At 42.0% G+C, this 20,329-nt stretch overlaps 1 protein-coding gene across 3 annotated transcripts in view; it reads right to left on the bottom strand.

Annotated features, from left to right (window-relative positions):
* ADAMTSL1 (ADAMTS like 1) overlaps positions 1–20,329 on the bottom strand; it is an 892,695-nt gene that overhangs the window by 71,134 nt on the left and 801,232 nt on the right. For all 3 annotated transcript variants that reach the window (XM_053924703.1, XM_053924704.1, XM_045193737.2), the window contains 3 exons: positions 15,012–15,140; positions 7,173–7,352; positions 3,283–3,417 (listed from right to left, as the gene is read on the bottom strand). In XM_053924703.1, coding sequence (XP_053780678.1) covers positions 3,283–3,417; positions 7,173–7,352; positions 15,012–15,140 — 444 coding nt within the window. The remainder of the gene's footprint in view (positions 1–3,282; positions 3,418–7,172; positions 7,353–15,011; positions 15,141–20,329) is intronic.

Raw genomic sequence — 20,329 nt, 5'->3', positions numbered from 1 at the left:
AATAGCAAAGCCCCAAGTGAGTAGAAGAAAGAATCTAAAAGTTCAACATTAGAGAGAAGATTGAATAAGAAATGTCACCTGCTATCAGTGCAGCCATTGAAAATAAAGCTGTAGTAGAATATCGAGAGGCATGGAAAGGTGATTATTTATACCATTCAGTGAAAAAAGTTACAAGCAGTATATACAGTACAGTTTCATTTTAGGCAAAAAATAGGTATGTGTATATTAATGGTTGGGAAAAAGATGTCAGCACTGGTTTCCTATGAGCTAGGTAATTATAGATAATTTTCATTTTCTTATCTTTGCTTCTATTCTTAATTATTCTACAATGAGTCTGTATTACTCCTATAATAAAAAACTCCAATAAAAATTATTCTTCAAAATATATCAAAGGTAGTACCCAATAAATGATACTGTGAGAGCTATCAGTCTCAGGTCTCAGAGGCTGCAAAAAGATATAGGTGCTGCAGGGAGGCATGAGCTATAGCTGTTCTAAAAATGAAGTCCTGTGACCAGACCTGGACCTGGACCACTAAGGATGGGGGCATGAGCCTTGCCCTCCAGAACAGCTGGCACAGTTTAAGCCTCCCTGCAGAAAGGACAGTTGTAAAACAAAGACAAAAAATTAGTACCTGTCTTGCCTAGGATAATAGATCCAGTTAGGTTGGATTTACTCTGCATGGCCAAGTTTCCACTGGGCATTTCCACATCTATGTCATATAGCTAAGAGTGTATGAGCAACAAGGGACCCTTTAGTCCCTGGTCTTCATTTACAGTTATGGCAAGAGAGGTCCAGATGGGCCCAGGCACGTGTTGCTCAATCAACCTTCCTTCTTGAAAGCTGCAGCAGTGGCTTAAAGTGACATATCAACGCCAGAGTGTCTGGTAACTAAAATAACCATTTCTGGCATAGACTCACCTACTGGGAATCTCAGCACATGACCTTTAATGGGGGAGAGTTAGATCTGCTATATGGCTTTAAAAAAACCCAAATCTCCCATTCTCCCTTCGCCCAATGAAAATGAGAATTAAGGTCCATGAATTATTGTTTCTGTGCCACAGAACCATGATGTTGTGTGAATCTGCTGCAGCCAACCTACCTCGTAGATGGGAGAAATACGTAGAGGAATCTCACATCCTCTGGCTACAACAGTGTTGGCAAATAGCTTTCCTCCTATCTACCAAATGTCACCATGCTTGGTGGGAATGCTAAAATATATCCCAAGGCAGTGCCTGGACTAAGTGCAAAAGAATGTCATTATTGATTAGGGATGTCTTGGCTGTGGAAGGGCCAATTAACAGTATCTTTGCCACCTACTTGCATCCTTGTCTAGAGAATCTGTTACCCTCAAAATAGGGTTGCTTCATTAAATCTCTCCCACTCTTGATTACTCTTACGGAATGTCAGAGTAATTCTATAAATATTACTTTTACTGAATCATTCTCCTACTTAAAAACACTCTTAAGGTCTCTCGCCATGTCTCACATAGTAAATCTATTTCCTTAGTCTAATAATCAAAGTCATCCCCAATTTGACACCATTTAATGTCAGCAACCATACACAGAATACCTCCCTGACCCATTTCTTGTACCCAGAGCACACACTCTGGTGTAAAAGAGCCACCAATAGAAGTGGAGATGGGAGCTGGTCCAAATGGGAGCAACTAAATTAAGAGATCAGGATGAGTCAATAGTTGGGAGTTTCGAGATGGAGGAGGGTATCAGAAATCTTGGGGTAAGGGACCAAGCCAAATTTGAGTGGACAAGCTCTAGCTGAGCCTTGTTATTTTCTAAAAACCCTCACTGAGGATATGTTTATTGATTTTAGAGAGAGAGGAAGGGAGAGAGAAGGAAAGAGAGAGAGATTAGAAATATTGATATGAGAGAGAAAAACATTGATGTGAATGAAAAACATTGATTGGTGGCCTCCTGTACAAACCTGTGACCTAGGTAGGTATCTGCCCTGAGAATTGAACCCCTGATCTTTTGGTATATAGGGTGACGCTCCAACCAACTGAGTAAAATAAGAAAGGTTACAATGTAGACATTTAATTTAGAATAAGTTTACCAGTAATAAGCCAAAGAAAATAAGCATTTTAAAACTTCTATGAATCCTGATCAACATGATGTGGAAGAACTCAATGCCAAGCTGTACCAGTTGTAGGAAACAGAATAGGGCTACTTGTTACTGTATCTGTGTCTTATTTTTACCCAGATCAGAGACAGAGAAATCAAAAGCCTTCCACATATGCCCATACACTAGGAAAATTCTTTGCTAATTTCCGATGATAACGAAAGCTGAAGCTACTCTTTCTGTGCTGTAATCCTAAAGGTACCAGACCCCATGGCCATGTTGATAAGTCATCAGCAGTATGAATGGGAACTCATTGGCCTGCTGGTCATTGCAAGTTGGTGGGAAGAAGAGTACAGAAACTTTAACTTTGAGCTGAAGGAGTAATTGTAGCTGCCATTACCAATATTTGGGACCACACAGAGTGAGCATAAAGATTTTCTCCATTTGTAGGCCTGTTTTTTTTGTTTTTTTTTTTTAGGCCTTTGGAGGCAGAACTATTCTCCACCTTTAATATCTCCAGAGATCATTGGAAATGCAGAGGTTTCTCTGGCATCTTCGTGATACAGGTGTGAGTGACCCAGGAATTGGATGCCCTTGTACAGCTCTCTACTACCAGAGGCCGCCAGCCACGTGGTATTAACTTGGTGAAGGTCCCAATGACAGATGCCAGGGAAGTTATACCTGGTGAAGTTATTTAAACATTTGATTTGTGGAGTCTGTCAGAATGGAGTTTAGGCCCTACTGAAAGAAGGCTAGCTTAAACAGAATTATCTGGCTTTTGGGGGATGTTGATATTTCATCTTTCTCTTTGAAAGTTGATTACAGTTCTAGTTTAGTTGGGAGGAAGTCAGGGGGGAATACTGGGGTATGGTTGGCAAGAAGTCAGGAGATACAGGAGCTGCTCTTTACTCATTGTTCAGTGAATCAAACTGATTTAGAGGATCTGGACTGTGGAATCAGCCCAAGAGGATTCAGAAAGGAGCCACATTGGAATCTAGACAAGCTAGAGTCCTGCCTAAGAAATGCACTCACCTCATATGGAAAGTCAGCCAAGTTTCCACTGGTGAGTCTGGATTCTGTAGGCAATTTAGTGATTTCCTGTTGGCCAACCCCTACTGCTGCCTCTTTCCCACCTGCAAGCAGTCACCCATCCATAAATCCTGTCCAGCCCTGGATTTCTGCCCAATGTTCCAGAGGGTTGGACTCACCAAGGAGAGCAGAATTCCCGGGATCCAGGACCAGCTGTGTTCCCAGAGGAGACATCAGCACTGAAGGAAGGTTCGGTCCAGTGGCTGAAAGCAAGGCTCTGATATCTTCCAACTGCGTGGGGACTTGGGGGGGATCTGTGAGAAGGCAGACGGTCAGTCATGCAGGTTAAAGTGTAAAGGCTCTATTAAGGGGAGAATGAGAGGTAAGGATGCATGTAAGTGTGTCTTCTGTTAGGCAGGCATTACTGTTGTTGCCTCTTAACATTTTTTTTTCTATAAGAAGGTGTGCCTATCAAATTGAGTCTCAATTTTAAACTTAACATTTGATGCCTGAATCAAAAAGGTCAGTAATAAGAATCAGACAGGTACATTTCAGGAGCTCCTTACTAACACCACTTTATACCACAGTACCATTGGGTCCCTATAAATGTGTAGGTACATTAAACTATATTATAAAGACACTTTTAGAAAGCCAACACTTCTTCAGCATTTACTAAATGTGAAGTCTTATGCTAAATAGTGTTTGTTTTTTTATTTATACCATCCTTTAGATGGAGGCACTTTATTATTGTCCCCACAGATAGGAATATACCACAGGAATTCTTATTTAAAAGGAGCCTATGAGTGCCTTTTTCTATGAGGAGAAAGGTCCATTTATGAAGTTGATAAGTTAATTTAATTTGTGGTGTGAATTTTTCATGCTCAGAGGGACAAATAAGCAGGATAGGGATGATTTGCTATTTAAGGTCTGATAAGGAGTCAGAGCTGAAGTCACTAGGGGTCACAGTTAACCAGAGCCAGTGACACAAGGGGAAGTACAGTGGCTTGCTTGTCTTCCGGCCTCTGCTGATGCACTGCAATTCACCTCCCAAGGCCGACTCCCACCTTTTCCTCTAGAGCCCTTGTTGGAGCGGAAGGAGAAACAGGAGTGTTGTTTTGAAACTGATGGTCATTTCAACAGTGTTCAGTGAGGGCCCACTGTTTGCTTGTCACCTCCTTTGGCGCTTGTTAGGTGTGACAAATAAGTCATGATGGTGCCAGAGTCTGCTGCAGAAACATAGTTCTGCAGAAGACCATTGTGTACAAAAAACAATGATGACCTTGATATGTGCACGGGGTCTGCACCAAATAATGCTCCTTTTTTATTACAAAATCTTTTACTACGAAATTAGAAGCATGTAAATCTGTAACATAACAATATCACACTCAAGCACACCATATGACATTTTAGGTGAAATGTTCAAATTAAAACTATAAATTATTATACCCATGTTATTACCCTACCTACCACACTCAAGCAAGCCTGACTTCTGCCAGACCCTGTAGATAATTTATATATATAATTTAAAAATGACAAAGACATTATATATTATACATAACTTAAACATCCTTTGTATGGTATAGGGGAAAAATATCATGTTTGGGTTCCAGGATCCTCAGTTTGAGCAGTGGCTCTTGTCATTTACTGACTTGGGCAAGTCACTTAGTCCTTCTGAGCCTTACTTTCCTCATCTATAAAATGGAACCTCATCATATCCAAGATTTCTTTCTACTCTAAAACACCAGTTTTAGGAATCGATGGTGGCAATTTACTCAAACCTAGACTTTCCTCATCTCATCCTTTTAAATATTCCCCTAAGAGCACTGAAATTGAATATTGAAGCAACCTGAATTTCCTCCATACTTCAATCGAATATTTCTTTAAGAATATTAACACTCAGGAAGCCTTTGTTTATTTACTAAAAGTTAAAAGGGTTAGCTTATGTCCCACCTCCAAAACCATCAGGTAGGTCTCCTTGGAAACAAATGTTGGCACCTTCTAATGTCCTCACTGCTTCTATCATATTTTTCTTTTTTGGTGCATGTACATTCGATCTTCCTAAATAAACTGTAAATTCTCCAAGGACGGAGGTCACCTCTTATATTTATCCTACATGGAACTTAGAGGCAACATTTCATGAATATTCATTCAGAGGTTATATGAATAAATGAATACAATTCCACCTCATTACACTTCAAGTCTCCATGCTACAGGTTAAGTCATGGAACTTGTCATAAAACCTCAGCTTTATATACAAAATCCCTGATTTAAAAATTAAGCCACATTTTTGGCTGATAAAGAAAGAAGACACTACTTCTGTGTTCATAAACTACCTATGAAACTAACAAACTTTGATTAATAAACCAAGACTTAAGAATCTAAATAGTGATATTTTTTCTTATCAAACTTGATGAAAATGGGAGACATTACAGTCTTCAAGCCCCGTGTTCACAGTCACACTGAATTAGAGTTGAAATGCAGCAAGAACTGGCTCCCAGAACATGCACACTCCATTGGCAAAGCGGCAGTAGTAGCTACACATCCTAGGCTTTCATCTCTTGTTAGCAGAGGCAACGAGGCAGGGTTATTAGGGAGGAAAACCCCACAGTAAGCACCATAACTCAGTGTGGGGCAACAGTCTCTGGGCCTCTAGCCCCAGGCTAGCAGCTCAGCTGATGAAACCCAACACAAAACAAATGACATCCTTCACTGAGTTGATTTGCTGTGACTTTGCACGATGACTGGAGGTTTATGCAGCCACTGGTGAGACGAAAACCCATTTGGGCCTGTTTGAAATCCGAGTTGGCAGGGGCCAGAGATCCTATGCTTTGGTATACCATCAATTTGGGGTGTGAAAATACAAGTATAGTTTAATTGTTTCCCCCTGAGGAAGTCATGGTGTGTAATTAGTCATATTTTTCATATTTTTCTTTTTTCTTAGAATTATAGCTTTCTCACCAAGAGAAAGGGCCCTAATAATTGCCTTAAAAAAACCAAGACAAAAATAATCTTTTTAAAATTTATTCCACCGACTTCTAGACTCTATGGGGAAGAGAAACAGAGTGTCCTTAGTCCAAGGCATAAGGGGTTGTAGCTTACAACGTGGTTGAGCCCAGCACTGGGCCACAGCTAGTGCTGGATGGTGTCTAAGCAATTGTTATTTTTAAATACCTTTTTCATGCCAGGAACTGTGAGAGAATCTTTAATCAGGGGTTCTTATGTTTGGGGATACTATAGTGTGAGTGTCTGTGGCTCCGCAACTTCATATGGTGAAATCCTAACCGCCCCAAGGTGATGATATTGGATCATTGGGACTTGGGGAGGTGATTATGTTATAAGGGGATTAGTGCCCTTGCAAAACAGACCCTGGAGAGTTGGCTTATCCCTATGTCAGACACAGCAAGAAGCCAGCAGCCTGCAGCCCAGAAGAGGGCCTTCCCCAGAACCCGACCATACTGGCACCCTGATCCTGGGTTTCCAGGATCAGAAGTGTAGAACTAAATTTCTGTTATTTTTAAGTTACCCGGTTTGTGGTATTTTGTTACAGCAGTCTGAATGGTCTAAGACAGGAGGGTACCTGCATGGACTTCACATAGACTAGACTATGAACTTTCTTAAGTTACATGAAAAATGTTGCATGTATGAAATTTTCTGGAGGGAGTAACCTACAGTTTCCACCAGATCCTCAAAGAAGTCCTTAACACAGGAGTTCAGAGTAACTGCTGTATGTCTGTTACCTTTATTTGGCATGCTCCCCCACCCTCTCTGCCCACGTGGGCAATCCTTGTTCCACAGGTCTCCACACAGAGACCAGCATCTAAACTTAGCAAGGTTAAGTAACTTGCTCAATGTCATACGGTGAGTAAGCAGTAGAGTCAGGGTTCAAGCTGATGTCTGCCTGGCCCCCCAGTCTGTATTCTTTCTACTGGAAGGCCCTAGGGTGGGGAGAAGAGAAGGGTACTGATTTTACCATTGTGTACTCAACTGGGTCAGGGAATAGAGGAGGTGGAGGGTGAGTTAGTCACCCCCAGCCGTGTCCACTGGGGGCAACCACCCTCGAGTTGTTTACCTAGGATCAGGAGCTGGGTGTTCTCAGTCAGCTCTCCATGCACGTTGGCTGCCCTGCAGGAGTAGAGGCCCTGATCCGAGGGGGACACATCTGTGAGCAGCAAGGACCCTTCGTGCACATGGTGAGGGGAGCCCAGTTTACTTTTATTCCTGAACCAGGTGACTTCAGCTTCAGGCACACCTAGGAAGAAAAAAATAAACTCATCAGCCAAACAGGTTCAGGTACTCTGGAGCCATTTACAGCCTCTTTGCAGGCACTCCTGCAGGCAGCATCTGCCCGGACATCTTCTATCACCCTTTGTCCAAACTACATAATGCCTCAGACCTCTCAGTTGTCTGGAGAGCTTTTGACTTTCACACTTACACTCATGAAGCAGGAAGAGGGAGGCCAGTTACACGAAGAGGAGGCACGCAGCTGGCCAAGGGTGCCTCTAAGGTAGAAGACTTTGGAGAAAACATATTATAAAAATATAAGAACCAAACCTATATCTATCAGTGAATATGAATGATCAACAACTACATGAAACAAAATGTTGAGTAAGAAAGGTTGGACACAGAAGAGTATATGCTGTATGGTTGCCTTTCTGTAAGTAAACAACAAAAACTGGTAACAGCGATGTAGTTGTTAGTAAGTCAGGGTGATGGTTTGTTTGAGGGTGGGATGAATGGGGAGGGGCCATGACTGAGAGAAGGACAAAGGGTTTGGTTGCTGTTAATGCTCTGTTTTTTGACCTGGGGGCTGGTTTGGTGAGTTTGGCAGCTTTATATGTGCACTTTCTGTCAAGATATTACATATTAGCAAAAAGTGAAAAGCTAAGAAGTGTTAATACGTTCATGAGCCAGACAAAAGAAAGCCACCACCAGAGCTGCAACTATATGTAGAAAACATGGCTGTATTTTTGAAGCCTATGTATTTTCTTAGAACAAATGAACATGGAACTATAATATCATTAATACCACAGAAAAAGAAAGATGAGAAGACAGTACTCTGCTCTCTCCTCAGTCTGAGTTTACTGTCTGAGAAAGAGCCGGGGAGGACGTGTGCATATGGGCTGGGATTGCATACCTGATTTTGGAAGTCAGGCTCTGTCTTCTAGGGGTATTATAAACTGAATGCTTGTGTTCCCATGAACCGGTATGTTGAAGCTCTAACCCCGGTGTAATGGTATTTGGAGTTGGGACCTTTGAAGGTATTTAGGTTTAGATGACGTCAGAATGGGCAGAGGGTGGTCCTTATGCTGAGATTATAGCCCTGATAAGAGACCAGGGAGCTAGTACTCTCCACCAGGTGAGGGTGAAGCAAGAAGATAGCTGTCTGCAAGCTAGGATGAGGGTTTTCACCAGGAACTGAATGGATCAGCACTTTGATCTAGGAATTTCCAGCCTTCAGAACTGTGCGAAGTAACCTGTTATTTAAGCCACCCAGTCTATGGTACTTTGTAATAAATAGCAACCTGAATAGACTAAGACAAGGGGCAGCCTTAATTCATCAGGAAATTTCCTTGCAGTTGACATGCTGATCAGCGGGCCCCAGTTTAGCACAAGCCTTCTGCCATAGTCTGTACAGGAGGCTCCCTAGCAGGCTGAGCACTGATTTGGGAGACAGAAAGTCTGTGGCATTAATTCACAGATCCCCAGGGAACAGAAAGCTACATCCCTTGTATGCCCCAGCCTGCTGACCCAGCTCAGAAAGTTTACTCATAGAATTCTTGGGCATATATTCAGGATATATTTGGAATGTCAAATCCTGGTAAACAGGGGCAAACCAGGAAGAGTCAAAGAGCCAGATATTTTGCCCCCTGCTTTCCCTGAGTTGGGGCTGGAGTTTGTCCTTAATGGGTAGCCTAGTGTTTAGGATACAGACACTTGTCCTTGAATCTGATGGAAACATTTACCCTCAGTGTACTCTATGACCCCCAGCTGAAGAGCCCTCATTACAGCCCTGGTGCATTTGCTGTTCCCAAACTCTGGGTGGAGGAAGTGAGATGGGGTGGGAAGGTGATCGCACACTCCCTTGCTAACAATGAGCTGCCTTGTGTGAACTCAGTGGTGTTCCAGGTGCTCTGCTGCCTCAGGTGGGGTTTTCCAGGCCTGGAGCGGTGGCCTAAGGTAGGTGGCCAAAGTGTTCAGCCAATCTGTAAGCCCTCTCTCCCTGTTATGGGGAAGACAGGAGTAGACTCTCTGGTCTTCTCTTGTATTCATATTACCCACAATTCAGTGTGAATCCCTAGGGACCTGCATGCTGACTGGAAGAAGGAGGCAGGACTGAAGAGAAAGAGTGGAGACTTGGACCCCTGATCCATCAGGGAGAGGCACACAGGTGTTACTTGATGCTCAAGTGCATGAGAGGGGCCAGGTAAGCATCATCTCTAAATACACCTGGACCAAAGATGCAGGTATTTTTCACTGCAGCCCTACTAGGGAGAGTAAGAACATCACCATGCCCAGTCATGCCAGGGTGAACTTTGAACCCTGAGTTCAGTTTTTACATATTAAAAAAGTGTACAGCATTCAGGAGAGAGCCTCTGAAAGTAAGTTGGAGAAAATTTGTCAGTCATTTCTGTCCTCAACAAAAAATGAGGTCCCACAAAGCATTTTCTACACACATTTCCCTCACAATGAATTTCTCGCATGTAGCACTGTTGCTGGCACCTTCCCTTGAGGAGGGCTGTGGGCAGCACACGACTCCTAATGGGAGCCAAAGCTTTCAGGAACAGGAGACAGAGTAAGAGAACTGGATTAAAGGAACTTCAGTCCCTCCAACACAAGCACGATGACTAATGACTAAGTGGACGGGGGAGCAAACATTCTGTCTCCGTGACTGGACAATCGTGGAGATGAGCTGTGGTGTGTATGTTTCCAGAGCCAACCCTCGTGGGCTCTCTGTGTGCAGCATGGGCAGCTCCTGCAGGGCAGCCAGAGGAGGAAAGAGGAAATGAGAGGGGAGATGGTGAGAAAGAGGAGGAAGTAGGAGAAGGAGACAACCCCAGGATGGAGACAGACCTGGGAGCCATTACTCACTTCCCAAGGAAGGGGTGTGAGCCTCTTCCGTTCCCTCCCTCACACCGCCTCCTGCCCTCATGAAACTGGGTCTGTGCCTGAAAGGGCTGAATTCCTCAGGTTCATGGGAGAGATGCTGATGCTCAGGAAAGCAATGGACAGCAGGAAATGACCTTTGGTCTCTGTAAGACTGGAGCTACAGAGGTGGCAGCAGTGCCAGGGGAAGATAAATTATGTAGGAATCATTCTGTTGTTTATTAGCAAATCTCTCTCAGGCTCAGTTAAGCAGGTACCTGCGTCTTGAGCTTGCTGATGGACGTGTCATCGCTGGTGCCACATTTTGGGGGCTTCCTGTCTGAGAATATGGGCCTTAGGCAGAGAATGGCACAGAAAAGATGCTTTAAAATGACAGCCAGTCCTTCCTCGACTGGCTCTGACATATCACAGATATAGTAACAATAAAGGAAGAGGAAAAATAAGTGAAGCATCATGAAGTTATTTTTTCTTTTTCTCTCAAGAAGATGACAATGATGCTTTAGAAAACTCCACTAGGTCTCAGTGTGCCAGTCCCTTAAAAAAGGTTCCAGATACATATGCTTAATAATGACATTCAGAACATCTAGCACCGGGAGTGCACCGAGGTCAGGAGCTTTGCAGAAATATCCTGAACATGTTAGTGGGAGAAAGAACATTTACTGGAAGCTGAATATTTCATAAACATCATCACATTTTTACAAAGATCTGATGAGGACTATTATTGATCCCATTTTACAGATGAGAAAAGTGGGGCTGAAAGAGATTAAGAAAGCTGCCTAAAGTCACATTAGTTTGGATCCCTGAATGATTATATGGGGACAGAGCCCCTGTCTCCCACACACAACTCAGCCCCCAGCCAATCAGTGACCTGCAAACAGTAGGATGGGGATCCAAACTCCTACATTTGATGCCACAGATCTCCATCTTAACAAGCACATAATCCTCACTAACATCGTCGATGGGTTCAGAGACTAGAAGCTAAAAACAGTAAAAATAAAAACAACTTTACTGTAGGCTAATTGATATAAACAAGAGGAGTCCCTATGGCATCTCACCAGCATTAGAATGAAACCACGTTGAATGAAATGACATTATTTGAGGTCCTGCTGTACTCAATATCGTTTGCCATTATACTAGACTGACTCCTGAGACAGGGATCTGAATTTGCTGCACTATTATTTTCAGTGTCAAATCCTTAAGTACTTTGTACTTTCAGAATTAACCTTTCTACTGTAATTGTAATACTGAGGGATTGCAAGGAGGGAGTTTTCTTGAATTCACATGTGTCGGCTTTGTTAGGTCTCTTCTGTTGAGAACCTTGGTCAGGTTGTGGGGTATTTTTTCCTAGCCTGTTGTGATGTGACAGCATATTCTACAGAAAGAAATGTCTGAAAAACGACAGAAAATACACTCAACCACAGAACAAAGTCCGCAGCTATGTTGTTGACAAGTTACTTGGTTAGGCTTCATACTCTGGACTCTCTGGTATAATTTGTGTCTAAAAAAGGGAAGGAAAATAACCTACCTCTACTTTTGCCTCTGGTGGCATATTTTATCAACAATACAATGCCCTTCCTGTTGCTTGAAAGAACGAGTGAATGAGTCTGGCCCAAATGGGTTGTAATTTGATATGATTCTAAGGATTAGTGCATTTAATCCCCACTGAGCTGCCAGGTAGGGTGATGTTATAATATTCCTTTTTAAAACCCAGACAGGATACTCTTAACTGGACTACTTGTTATATTTGGAAGGCTGCTTGCACCATGGCAGCCTGTCAACATCTCAAGGTGGGCGTCCACGGAAAGGTGTACTTTGACATGCTAAGTGTGATGGCCTGGTGCAAGAAAAGGAAAGGATACAGTAACTTAAATGTCAGCCTGGGCAAGTCTAAAAAAACAAAGGGAGCCTGGAAAGGAGGTTTTCGCCCTCCACATTTCTCCATGCCACCGAACAGTCACTGACAACTGTTCACAGGACCTATAATCTTCTACCCAGTGAGGAGACACTACCCAGCATCCCTTGTAGTTGTGAGTGGCCGTGTGACTAGGAGGGAATGTGAAAAGTGCTGATGTGTGCTACTTCCAGGTGTGGCCCTTAAAAACTTCCCTAACCATCCTCTGCACTTGTTTTTCCCCTCTTCTGGTTGAGAGCACAGAGCTAACCACCAGGGAGACCTTGGAACGCATGTGCTTGAGACAATAGTGCCACCAGCGTTCTGTGACCCTAAATGACTGTGGGGCACATCCTTGATAGCTGACCAGGCATACTCTTTGGACCCTAAAGTAGGCAAAAATATACTGCTATTGAATTTCAGTCATTGTACCTTTGAGGGTCTACTTGTTACCAGAGTCTAGCTTTCCCTAATATACTGCCCATCATTGACTCCTCAACTAGTTATTTCTACATCACTATTCCTGACAGTTTTATCTCCTAAGTCCTTTAAAGCTTCCTTTGCTCTTAGGATAAAGACATAATTTTAATAACTATACAACAGTCTATTTTAAGAATATCATAAGACAGTAGTAAGAGCCACTTGTAGTGGCAAAGTAATGGTAGTTCCTGTAGTTCCTTCTGCCATTTAGCATTACAGCTGTTAGCATTTTGACTGGAGACTCAGCTTAAGGACGTTTTCTCTGTTTGGTAAATTCACAGAACAATTGTGTGATCAAAAAGGGGGCTGGGGGCCTGGGTGAAAAAGGTGAGGGGATTAAAAAGTACAAACTGGTAGTCACAAAATAGTCACAGGGATGTAAAGTACAGCATAGGGAATACAGTCAATAATATTGTAATAACTACATATGGTGCCAGGTGGGTACTTGAAATATCAGGGGGACCACTTTGTAAAATATATGATTGTCTAACCACTATGCTGTACTCCTGAAACTAATACAAAATAATATTAAAAGTCAACTGTAATTGAAAAAAAAATTAGAAAAAAATAGCAGGCTCTTTCCCACCCACTTTGAAAAAAAAGTCATTTAATACAAGGCATAATGGCAGAAACACACAGATTTATTTTAGTTAACCATGATTAATAGAAATGGTTTTATGAATAAAAATAAAGGATTTATTGTGCATGGCCAGGCACAAACTGGACAGGACAACCTATAATCTCATTATAAGTTTACCAAGAGTCAGTCTCTGGATGAAGCTGGGGAGACAGAGCCCCAGGTGACAAGGAGGAGTTGGCCCAAGCTGGTTTTAGTGTCCTGGGCTCCCCAGGGTACATACTTCCCCACCTGAATTCTAGGTCCCTGAATCTCCTTCAAGTGCCCAATTCCTTGTTTTGGTGACTTTTGCTCCCCATTCTTTTCCTCCTACTGACCCCAAATCTCAAGAGAAGACCCAACGTGGCCCATTATATCTCCAGGTGGTGTTCCATCTCTAAGGACTGTGTTCACAGTGATCACGTGGGGAGTGATGGTTCTGTATAAAGGGTCCCACCTGTACCATCAGTCCCTGCGTGAAGGGACAGCTAAGTCACGGGAAGCCCCATCAGTGGTTTTACCTTGCTCCCCATATGGGAGTACTGGGCCTGAAGGGATTTGGTTCTAGAAGGTTTCACTGATGAGTTTAGGTGTGCAGGCCAAGGGAAGCTTTACAAAGAAGAAATTAATGTACAATGAAAGAGATGGATTTATGTTTCTAATTTCCTGGAGCTATCAGAACATTTCCTGCCTGTCCACTCTTCAGACCAGGTATGACTGGGCAGCCTGGGTTGGAGTGTGCTACAGTAGGGGATATCTGATGAGGACAGCAATCAGGGGACCACAGCTCGGCCCTGGCACAAGAGCCATTCATTTCTTCTTTGCATTATGGAAGTGAAAACTCTGAGAGTAGACAGCAAAAGCTCTGGTTCACAAGACGGGAGAAATAGCAGCTGGGCTTTGTTTGTTGGTGTTTTTGTTTTTCAATCGAAGGAATTGCAAATACCTTTACACAGAGCATACTACCACTCTATTGTCCACTACTCCTCCCAATCCCTGTGACTTTCTGGTCCCTACAGGCCTCGAGTTTGCAAAGCCAACCCAAGGGCAATGCCTATCTACAACTTCCAACAGCACTGGCCGTTTTCTTTAATGTCTCCTGCTCCCTTCTGATGTGAGTAAGCTGTAGGTTCCTGTCAGTCTTACCTCTGCCACCAACCCCTTACCTGTCCACCACCACTGCTCCGAGTTCAGGTCCCACCACCTGTCCTCTAAACTACCATGATGGCTCCTTAACTGGCCTCCCTGTTCCAGTACTTCCTTTCTTCAATACACTTTATACACTGCTGGCAGCTTACTCCTCTGGAAGTATGGTTCCCAAATGACACCCTCTTTCTGCCTTGATCTAGACTCCTTGGCTAAGCATTCAAGGTCTCCCATGGTGGAGTTGCAACCCACCTTACTAAAGATTAAGCCCCTCCATATCACTTCAGCACTCTGGGCTCTGGTCAGACCAAAGCACCCACTGTTGCTCTTGAATAGTAGTCCCGGGGCTTCCCTACTTCCATGAATGTTCTCACACGCTTTTCTCCACCTGGAACACTCTTTGTCCCACCTTGGCATGTTCACATTCTATCAGTATGCAAGGCTGAGCTAAAAGCCACTGATTTTTATCTCATCTGCCTCAGTCAGAATTAATCTTTCCTCCTCTAAAGTTCTGTCGCACTTTGCAGTTTCAGAGTGACTGAGGTTTATGCCTTTCCTACTATCCCTGAATGCCTGAGAACAGAAGTGATGTTTATCTTGGTATCCCCATCTCGGCACAGGGCTCCATCAATATATGAACAAATGAGTTAACACATTAATGAATTTCTCACCTGCAACTTGGCAGTTAATGGTCACATTCACCCCCCGCACTGTTTTGATGGTGCTTCCTATATCCAAGGTGACGGCAGGCTCCTTGGTGTTGATCACAGTCGTTCGTGATGTTTTCACTAATGGCTTTCCTGAAGACGAGAAGAAACGTGAGATTTCACTACATACGGTGGCCGTGGACTTGAGGCATTCCCTTGAGTCGTGGGATAATGAACAATGAACACCTGGTATACCCAGCTTTTTTCCACTAACCATGTTTTCCTTTGAAAAAACTGTAACTACACAATATAAAAACCATCCACTCACCCACCTTTCTGCTTACCACAGAACTGTCAGAAAGAGAACAAGGATTGAAGAATGGGAGGCTAGAGGATGGTATCCAACAAGTTGGATTATTTGTACATTTTATCATTAAATTAACAAATAACCCTATACATTCCATTTTTAACGGCTTATTTTTTAAAAATTAAACTTTTTACTTAGAGAAATTGTAGATTCACATGCAGTTGTAAGACCTAGCTCAGAGAATTCCTGTGTACTTTTTACTCAGTTTTCCCCAGTGGTAATGTCTTATAAAACTAGAGTATAACGTCACACCGAGGACATTGACACTGATTAGATTAATCGAAAGAATAATTCCAGCATCACAAGGATGCCGCCTGCTGCCCCCAACTCCATCTTCATCTTTGGCAACCGTTTAATCGGGCCTCCAGTTCCGTAATTTTGTTATGTCAACAATGTTATATAAATGCAATCATATAATATGTAATCTTCTTTGATTGGCTTTTTTTTCATCCAGAAAAACTCTCTGGAGATTCTCCCAGGTCTCACACAGTACCATGGTTGTGTGTATCAATAGTTTGTTCCCTCTTATTGCTGCATAGTGTTCCATGGTATGGATGTACCACAGGTTTTTTTAGCCAGAGACTTGTTGAAAGACATCTCAGTTGTCCAGATCCTGGCTATTCAAGTAAAGCTTCTATAAGCATTGCTGTACCAATAGGTATTCATTTCTTTGGGATAAATGCCTAGAAGTGTAATTACTAGGTCATATGGTAGTTGCATGTTTAGTTTTTAAAGAAACTGCTACTGTTTTCTGGAGTGGCTGTACCATTTCATATTCCCTTCAGCAATGTATGATCCAGCTCTTCTGCATACTTATCAGCATTTGGTGTTGTCTTTACTTTTAATTTTATCCATTTTGATAGGTGTGTGGTGAGATCTCATTGTGGTTTTAATTTGCATTTCCCTAATGGCTAATGATGTTGAATGTATTTTGATGTGTTTATTTGTCATCTTTATATCTTCTTTGGTAAAATGTCTTTTCATGTCCTTTGATCATTTTCTAATTGGGTTGTTTATTTATTTTTGACTATTGAGTTTTTAGAGTTCTTTATATTGTAGATACTAGTACTTTCTTTGATATGAGGTCTGCAAAGATTTTCTCCCAGCCTGTGGCCTTTCTTTTCATTTTCTTAAGAGGATCTTTCACAGGACAAAACTTTCTAACTTTGATAAAGTCTAATTTATCACATTTTCCTTTATGGAACATGCTTTTGATGTTAAGTCTAAGAACTATTTACCTAGATGTAGATGCTGAAGATTTTTTCTAAAAGTTTCATAGTTTTACAGTTTACATTTAAGTCTGTGTTTCATTTTGTGTTTATTGTGTATAAGGTGAGATACTTAGGTCACTGTTCATTTGTTTTTTGCCTATGGATGGCCAATTGCTCCATCACCATTTACTTATTTTTTTAAATAATAAATAATTATATGTATGCTGTGGTTAATTCTTGCATTTTAAGAAAACTTTTGATTGAATTTATTGGGGTGACATTGATTAATAAAATTATGTAGGTTTCAGATGTACAATTCTGTAATACATCATCTGTATGTTGTATTGTGCGTTCACCACCCAAGGTCAAATCTCCTTTATCACCATTTATTGAACAAGCTATCTTTCCTTCACTGAATTGCTTTGCATCTTTGTCAAAATCAGTTGGATGTATTTTTCTGGATTTATTTCTGGGTTCTCTCTCCTGTTCCATTGATCTATGTGGCTCTCTCAATACCACATGATCTTAAAGCCTTATAGCTATACAATTAATCTTGAAATTGGGTAGGCTGATTATCCTTACTTTATAATTTTTTGATATTCTATTGTCTTTTCCTTTCCACATAAATTTTAAATTAATCTTCTCTATAACTATAAAACCTTGCTGGGATTTTGACAGGAATTACATTAAACCTGTATGTCAACTTGGGGAGAACTGACATCTTTACTGTGTTGAGTCTTCCAACCAATGAACCCTGTCTATCTCTCTGTTTATTTATAGCTCCTTTAATCTCTTTCACCAGAGTTTTGTAGTTTCCAGCATACAAATCTTGTATATATTTTGCTAGGTTTATGCCTAATTATTTTGTATTTTTTTGAGGTATGATAAATGATACTGTATTTTCAATTTCAGTGTTCATGTGTTCTTTGCTAGTATATAGGAACAGTTAATTTTTGTATGTCCTGTGACATTGCTAAACTCACATACTAGTTTCAGGACTTTTTTTGGTAGATCCTTGGTATTTTTTATGTAGGCAATCATTTCATCTGCAAATACTTCTTCCTATCTGATCTGTATTCCTTTTATTTCCTTTTCTTGCATTATTTCACTAGATAGAACTTCCAGCACCATGTGGAATATGAGTGGTGAAAGTGGGATTTTGGTATGATGAGTGATTTTCAATTGAAATCTGGACATTTTCATATTATGTTATGCAACACTGGATCTTATTTAAACCTTCTGTTTTAGCTGGCTTTCTCTGAAACCACTCAAGTGGTGGGGGGACAGGGAGGTGCCATATCGTTTTATCCAGTGAAGGTAGAAGTCCAGGTTCTCCACCTAGCCTGCTTTGTCAGCTACGTTGGGGATGTGCATTACTGCTGAGCAGGAGTGGGGCTTCTGGCTTCCCACATGGTCTCCACTGACACTGCTTTGGGAGGGCCATTGTTACTGCTGGGTGGTGGGGAAAGTTGTGCAGGAGGGCTTCTTTAACTCCACCCCAGGTGAGAGGGTAAGGAGGGCCCTGCAGGGTGAGGGTGGAGCTCCAGGCTGCCTGTGTGATCTGTCCTGGGTGGCAGGATGAAATCTGTCTTCTCTGAGGTGGCATCTGTGGGTTTGCTGGGAACCTCCTGTCAGTACGAGAGGGTGGAGTTTAGGCCCCCCACTCAGCCTTTGTTTTGTGGGTGGCAGTGGACTATGGTGTTTTCTGTGGTGTTTGGAGTAGAGTGGTATTTTCCAAAAGTTTTCTGTCTTGCTAGGCTGCCTCTTTCCTGGTCCTTTGGCTCCGAAGAGCTGGTTTTACTTGGGGCCTTTTTTTTCCTGTTCCTATTTCATTTCCTGGCAGCTGGCTTCTTCAGCTCCAAGATTGGGATGCAGGAGGCAAAAAGAAACCTGAAGAAGTCACAATTGTGTTGTTCCTCAGTTCTCAAGGTGCCTACCCAGTCTGCTTTCTCTTCCCAATCTTCAATCTTCGTAAGTTTATTTATATATAATGTCCATGGATTTCAGTTTTATTGAGCAGGAAGAATAGAAAAAAGTATATCTATGCCATCTTCCTGGAAGTGGAAATTCTGTGTATGTTACATTTTAATAGGCCTTTATCAGCTGCAGATAAAAATCTAGTACTTCATGTACAAGACCACATAATCCAATGAAAAATTCATTTATTGAGCACCTTGAGGAAATAAGGGGCCACATGAGATCATTTTCGTATACCAAAAGCTTAATATTTTTTGTGAGTCAAATGGATTTAATTTTGTTTCAATCCTTTTACAGGCAGGACGTTCTACAATGGTATTTGTTCTTCTGTGCCTTTATTAACTGTGAAGAAATCCATAATTCAACAATGCCCTTTGGAGTCTTATAACTGCTTTTTATACTTTTTGTTTTCCCCATCATCTTTTTACCCTTTATTCCTGCTTGCACCGTCACACAGCCTCATATTTGAAGCTGTCCCTCTTTTTTCTCCCCTACTTTTCTTCAAGTGGTGAAAGCACTTATTATCTCACAAAATGTCCTTTGAGAGGTGGAGTGGGCTCCAGGCCCACAGTGGGGTGCCTTGGCCTTAGTGATCCAGGTTCCTGCTATGACTTGTCCATGGTCCTAAGGCTCATCCTAAGGCGCATGTTGCCAGAAGACTTCAGTGTAATCCAGGCTTCAGCTCCCAGACTCAGGACACTAAAACTTTAACTCCTTGTAGTGTAGCTTGGGGTAGAGAGATTTCCCAGGCTACACCACAAGGAGTAGTGTAGCAACCACAGTGATTTCCAAGTTGTAGTTAGTTGTTTTATTTTTTTGTTCCTGGGTTCCCTACTATGATCGCCTTAAGGGATGTAAAATGATTGGCACCTCATACAGACTCAGAAGTTCTAAGGTCATTATTAGAGATGATTGCCAAATATTTCTAAATTTCCTTTCCTCTGGACACAGAACTTTTTGGTTGAGTAGAGTGATCTGACTAAAAGCTTTGGCCAGTGAGTTTGCTGCATGAATAAATGGTTGCAAGTCTTCTATATGAATTATGAGGTGGGGTTATTTACTGTTTCGAGTCTGGGAAAGGAATTGGCCATATGAGAAAGGATGGAGGTAAGAAATGGCCACTGTGGGAAATGCGATGAGCAGCGTATGTGAATATAAAGATGGGTGGATGAGTCTGCTTAAATGTATACTGGAGCACTGAAGGTGCATTTGTTGGCCTTTTGAGGTCGATAGTTTTCTGGATCCTTGACTTGGTACCTGAGAACTTGGCCATGGAAATTGGTCAGAACCTACTAATCTCTACTCACATTCCTTATCTTTCATTTTTTCCAGGTTTGCAGTAAGCATTGGCTACTGGGATAACTCTTACATCCAGCATCTTGTAAGACTGCCTAAAGAGAAGAACACCCCTGAAGCCCTGGCCAGGTGGCTCAGTTGGCTGGAGCATCGTCCCATATGCCAAAAGATTGTAGGTTAAATTATCTGCCAGGGCCCATACCTAGTTTGTGGGTTCCATTCCCAGTTGGGGTGCATACAGGAGGCAATTGGTAGATTTTCTCTCTCCCTCTGTCTTTCTCTCTCCCTGCCTCTTTGAAATCAATAAACATATCCTCAGATGGGGATTAATAAAGAAGAAGGCAGGCCCTGAAATAAACGGACACAAGTGACTGTCTTTCTCTTTACATGTGCTTATCAGCTGGGTGGCTTGAAGTTTTAGGGATTCATTCTTAAAAAAGAGTTCTAGTATGCATTCTCTCCAATAGTTTGTGAAAGTGCTTATTTCCCAA

This window comes from Desmodus rotundus, chromosome 1, assembly GCF_022682495.2.
Source record: "Desmodus rotundus isolate HL8 chromosome 1, HLdesRot8A.1, whole genome shotgun sequence".
Taxonomy (NCBI): Eukaryota; Metazoa; Chordata; class Mammalia; order Chiroptera; family Phyllostomidae; genus Desmodus; species Desmodus rotundus.
This window is presented reverse-complemented; position numbering and strand designations above follow the sequence as displayed.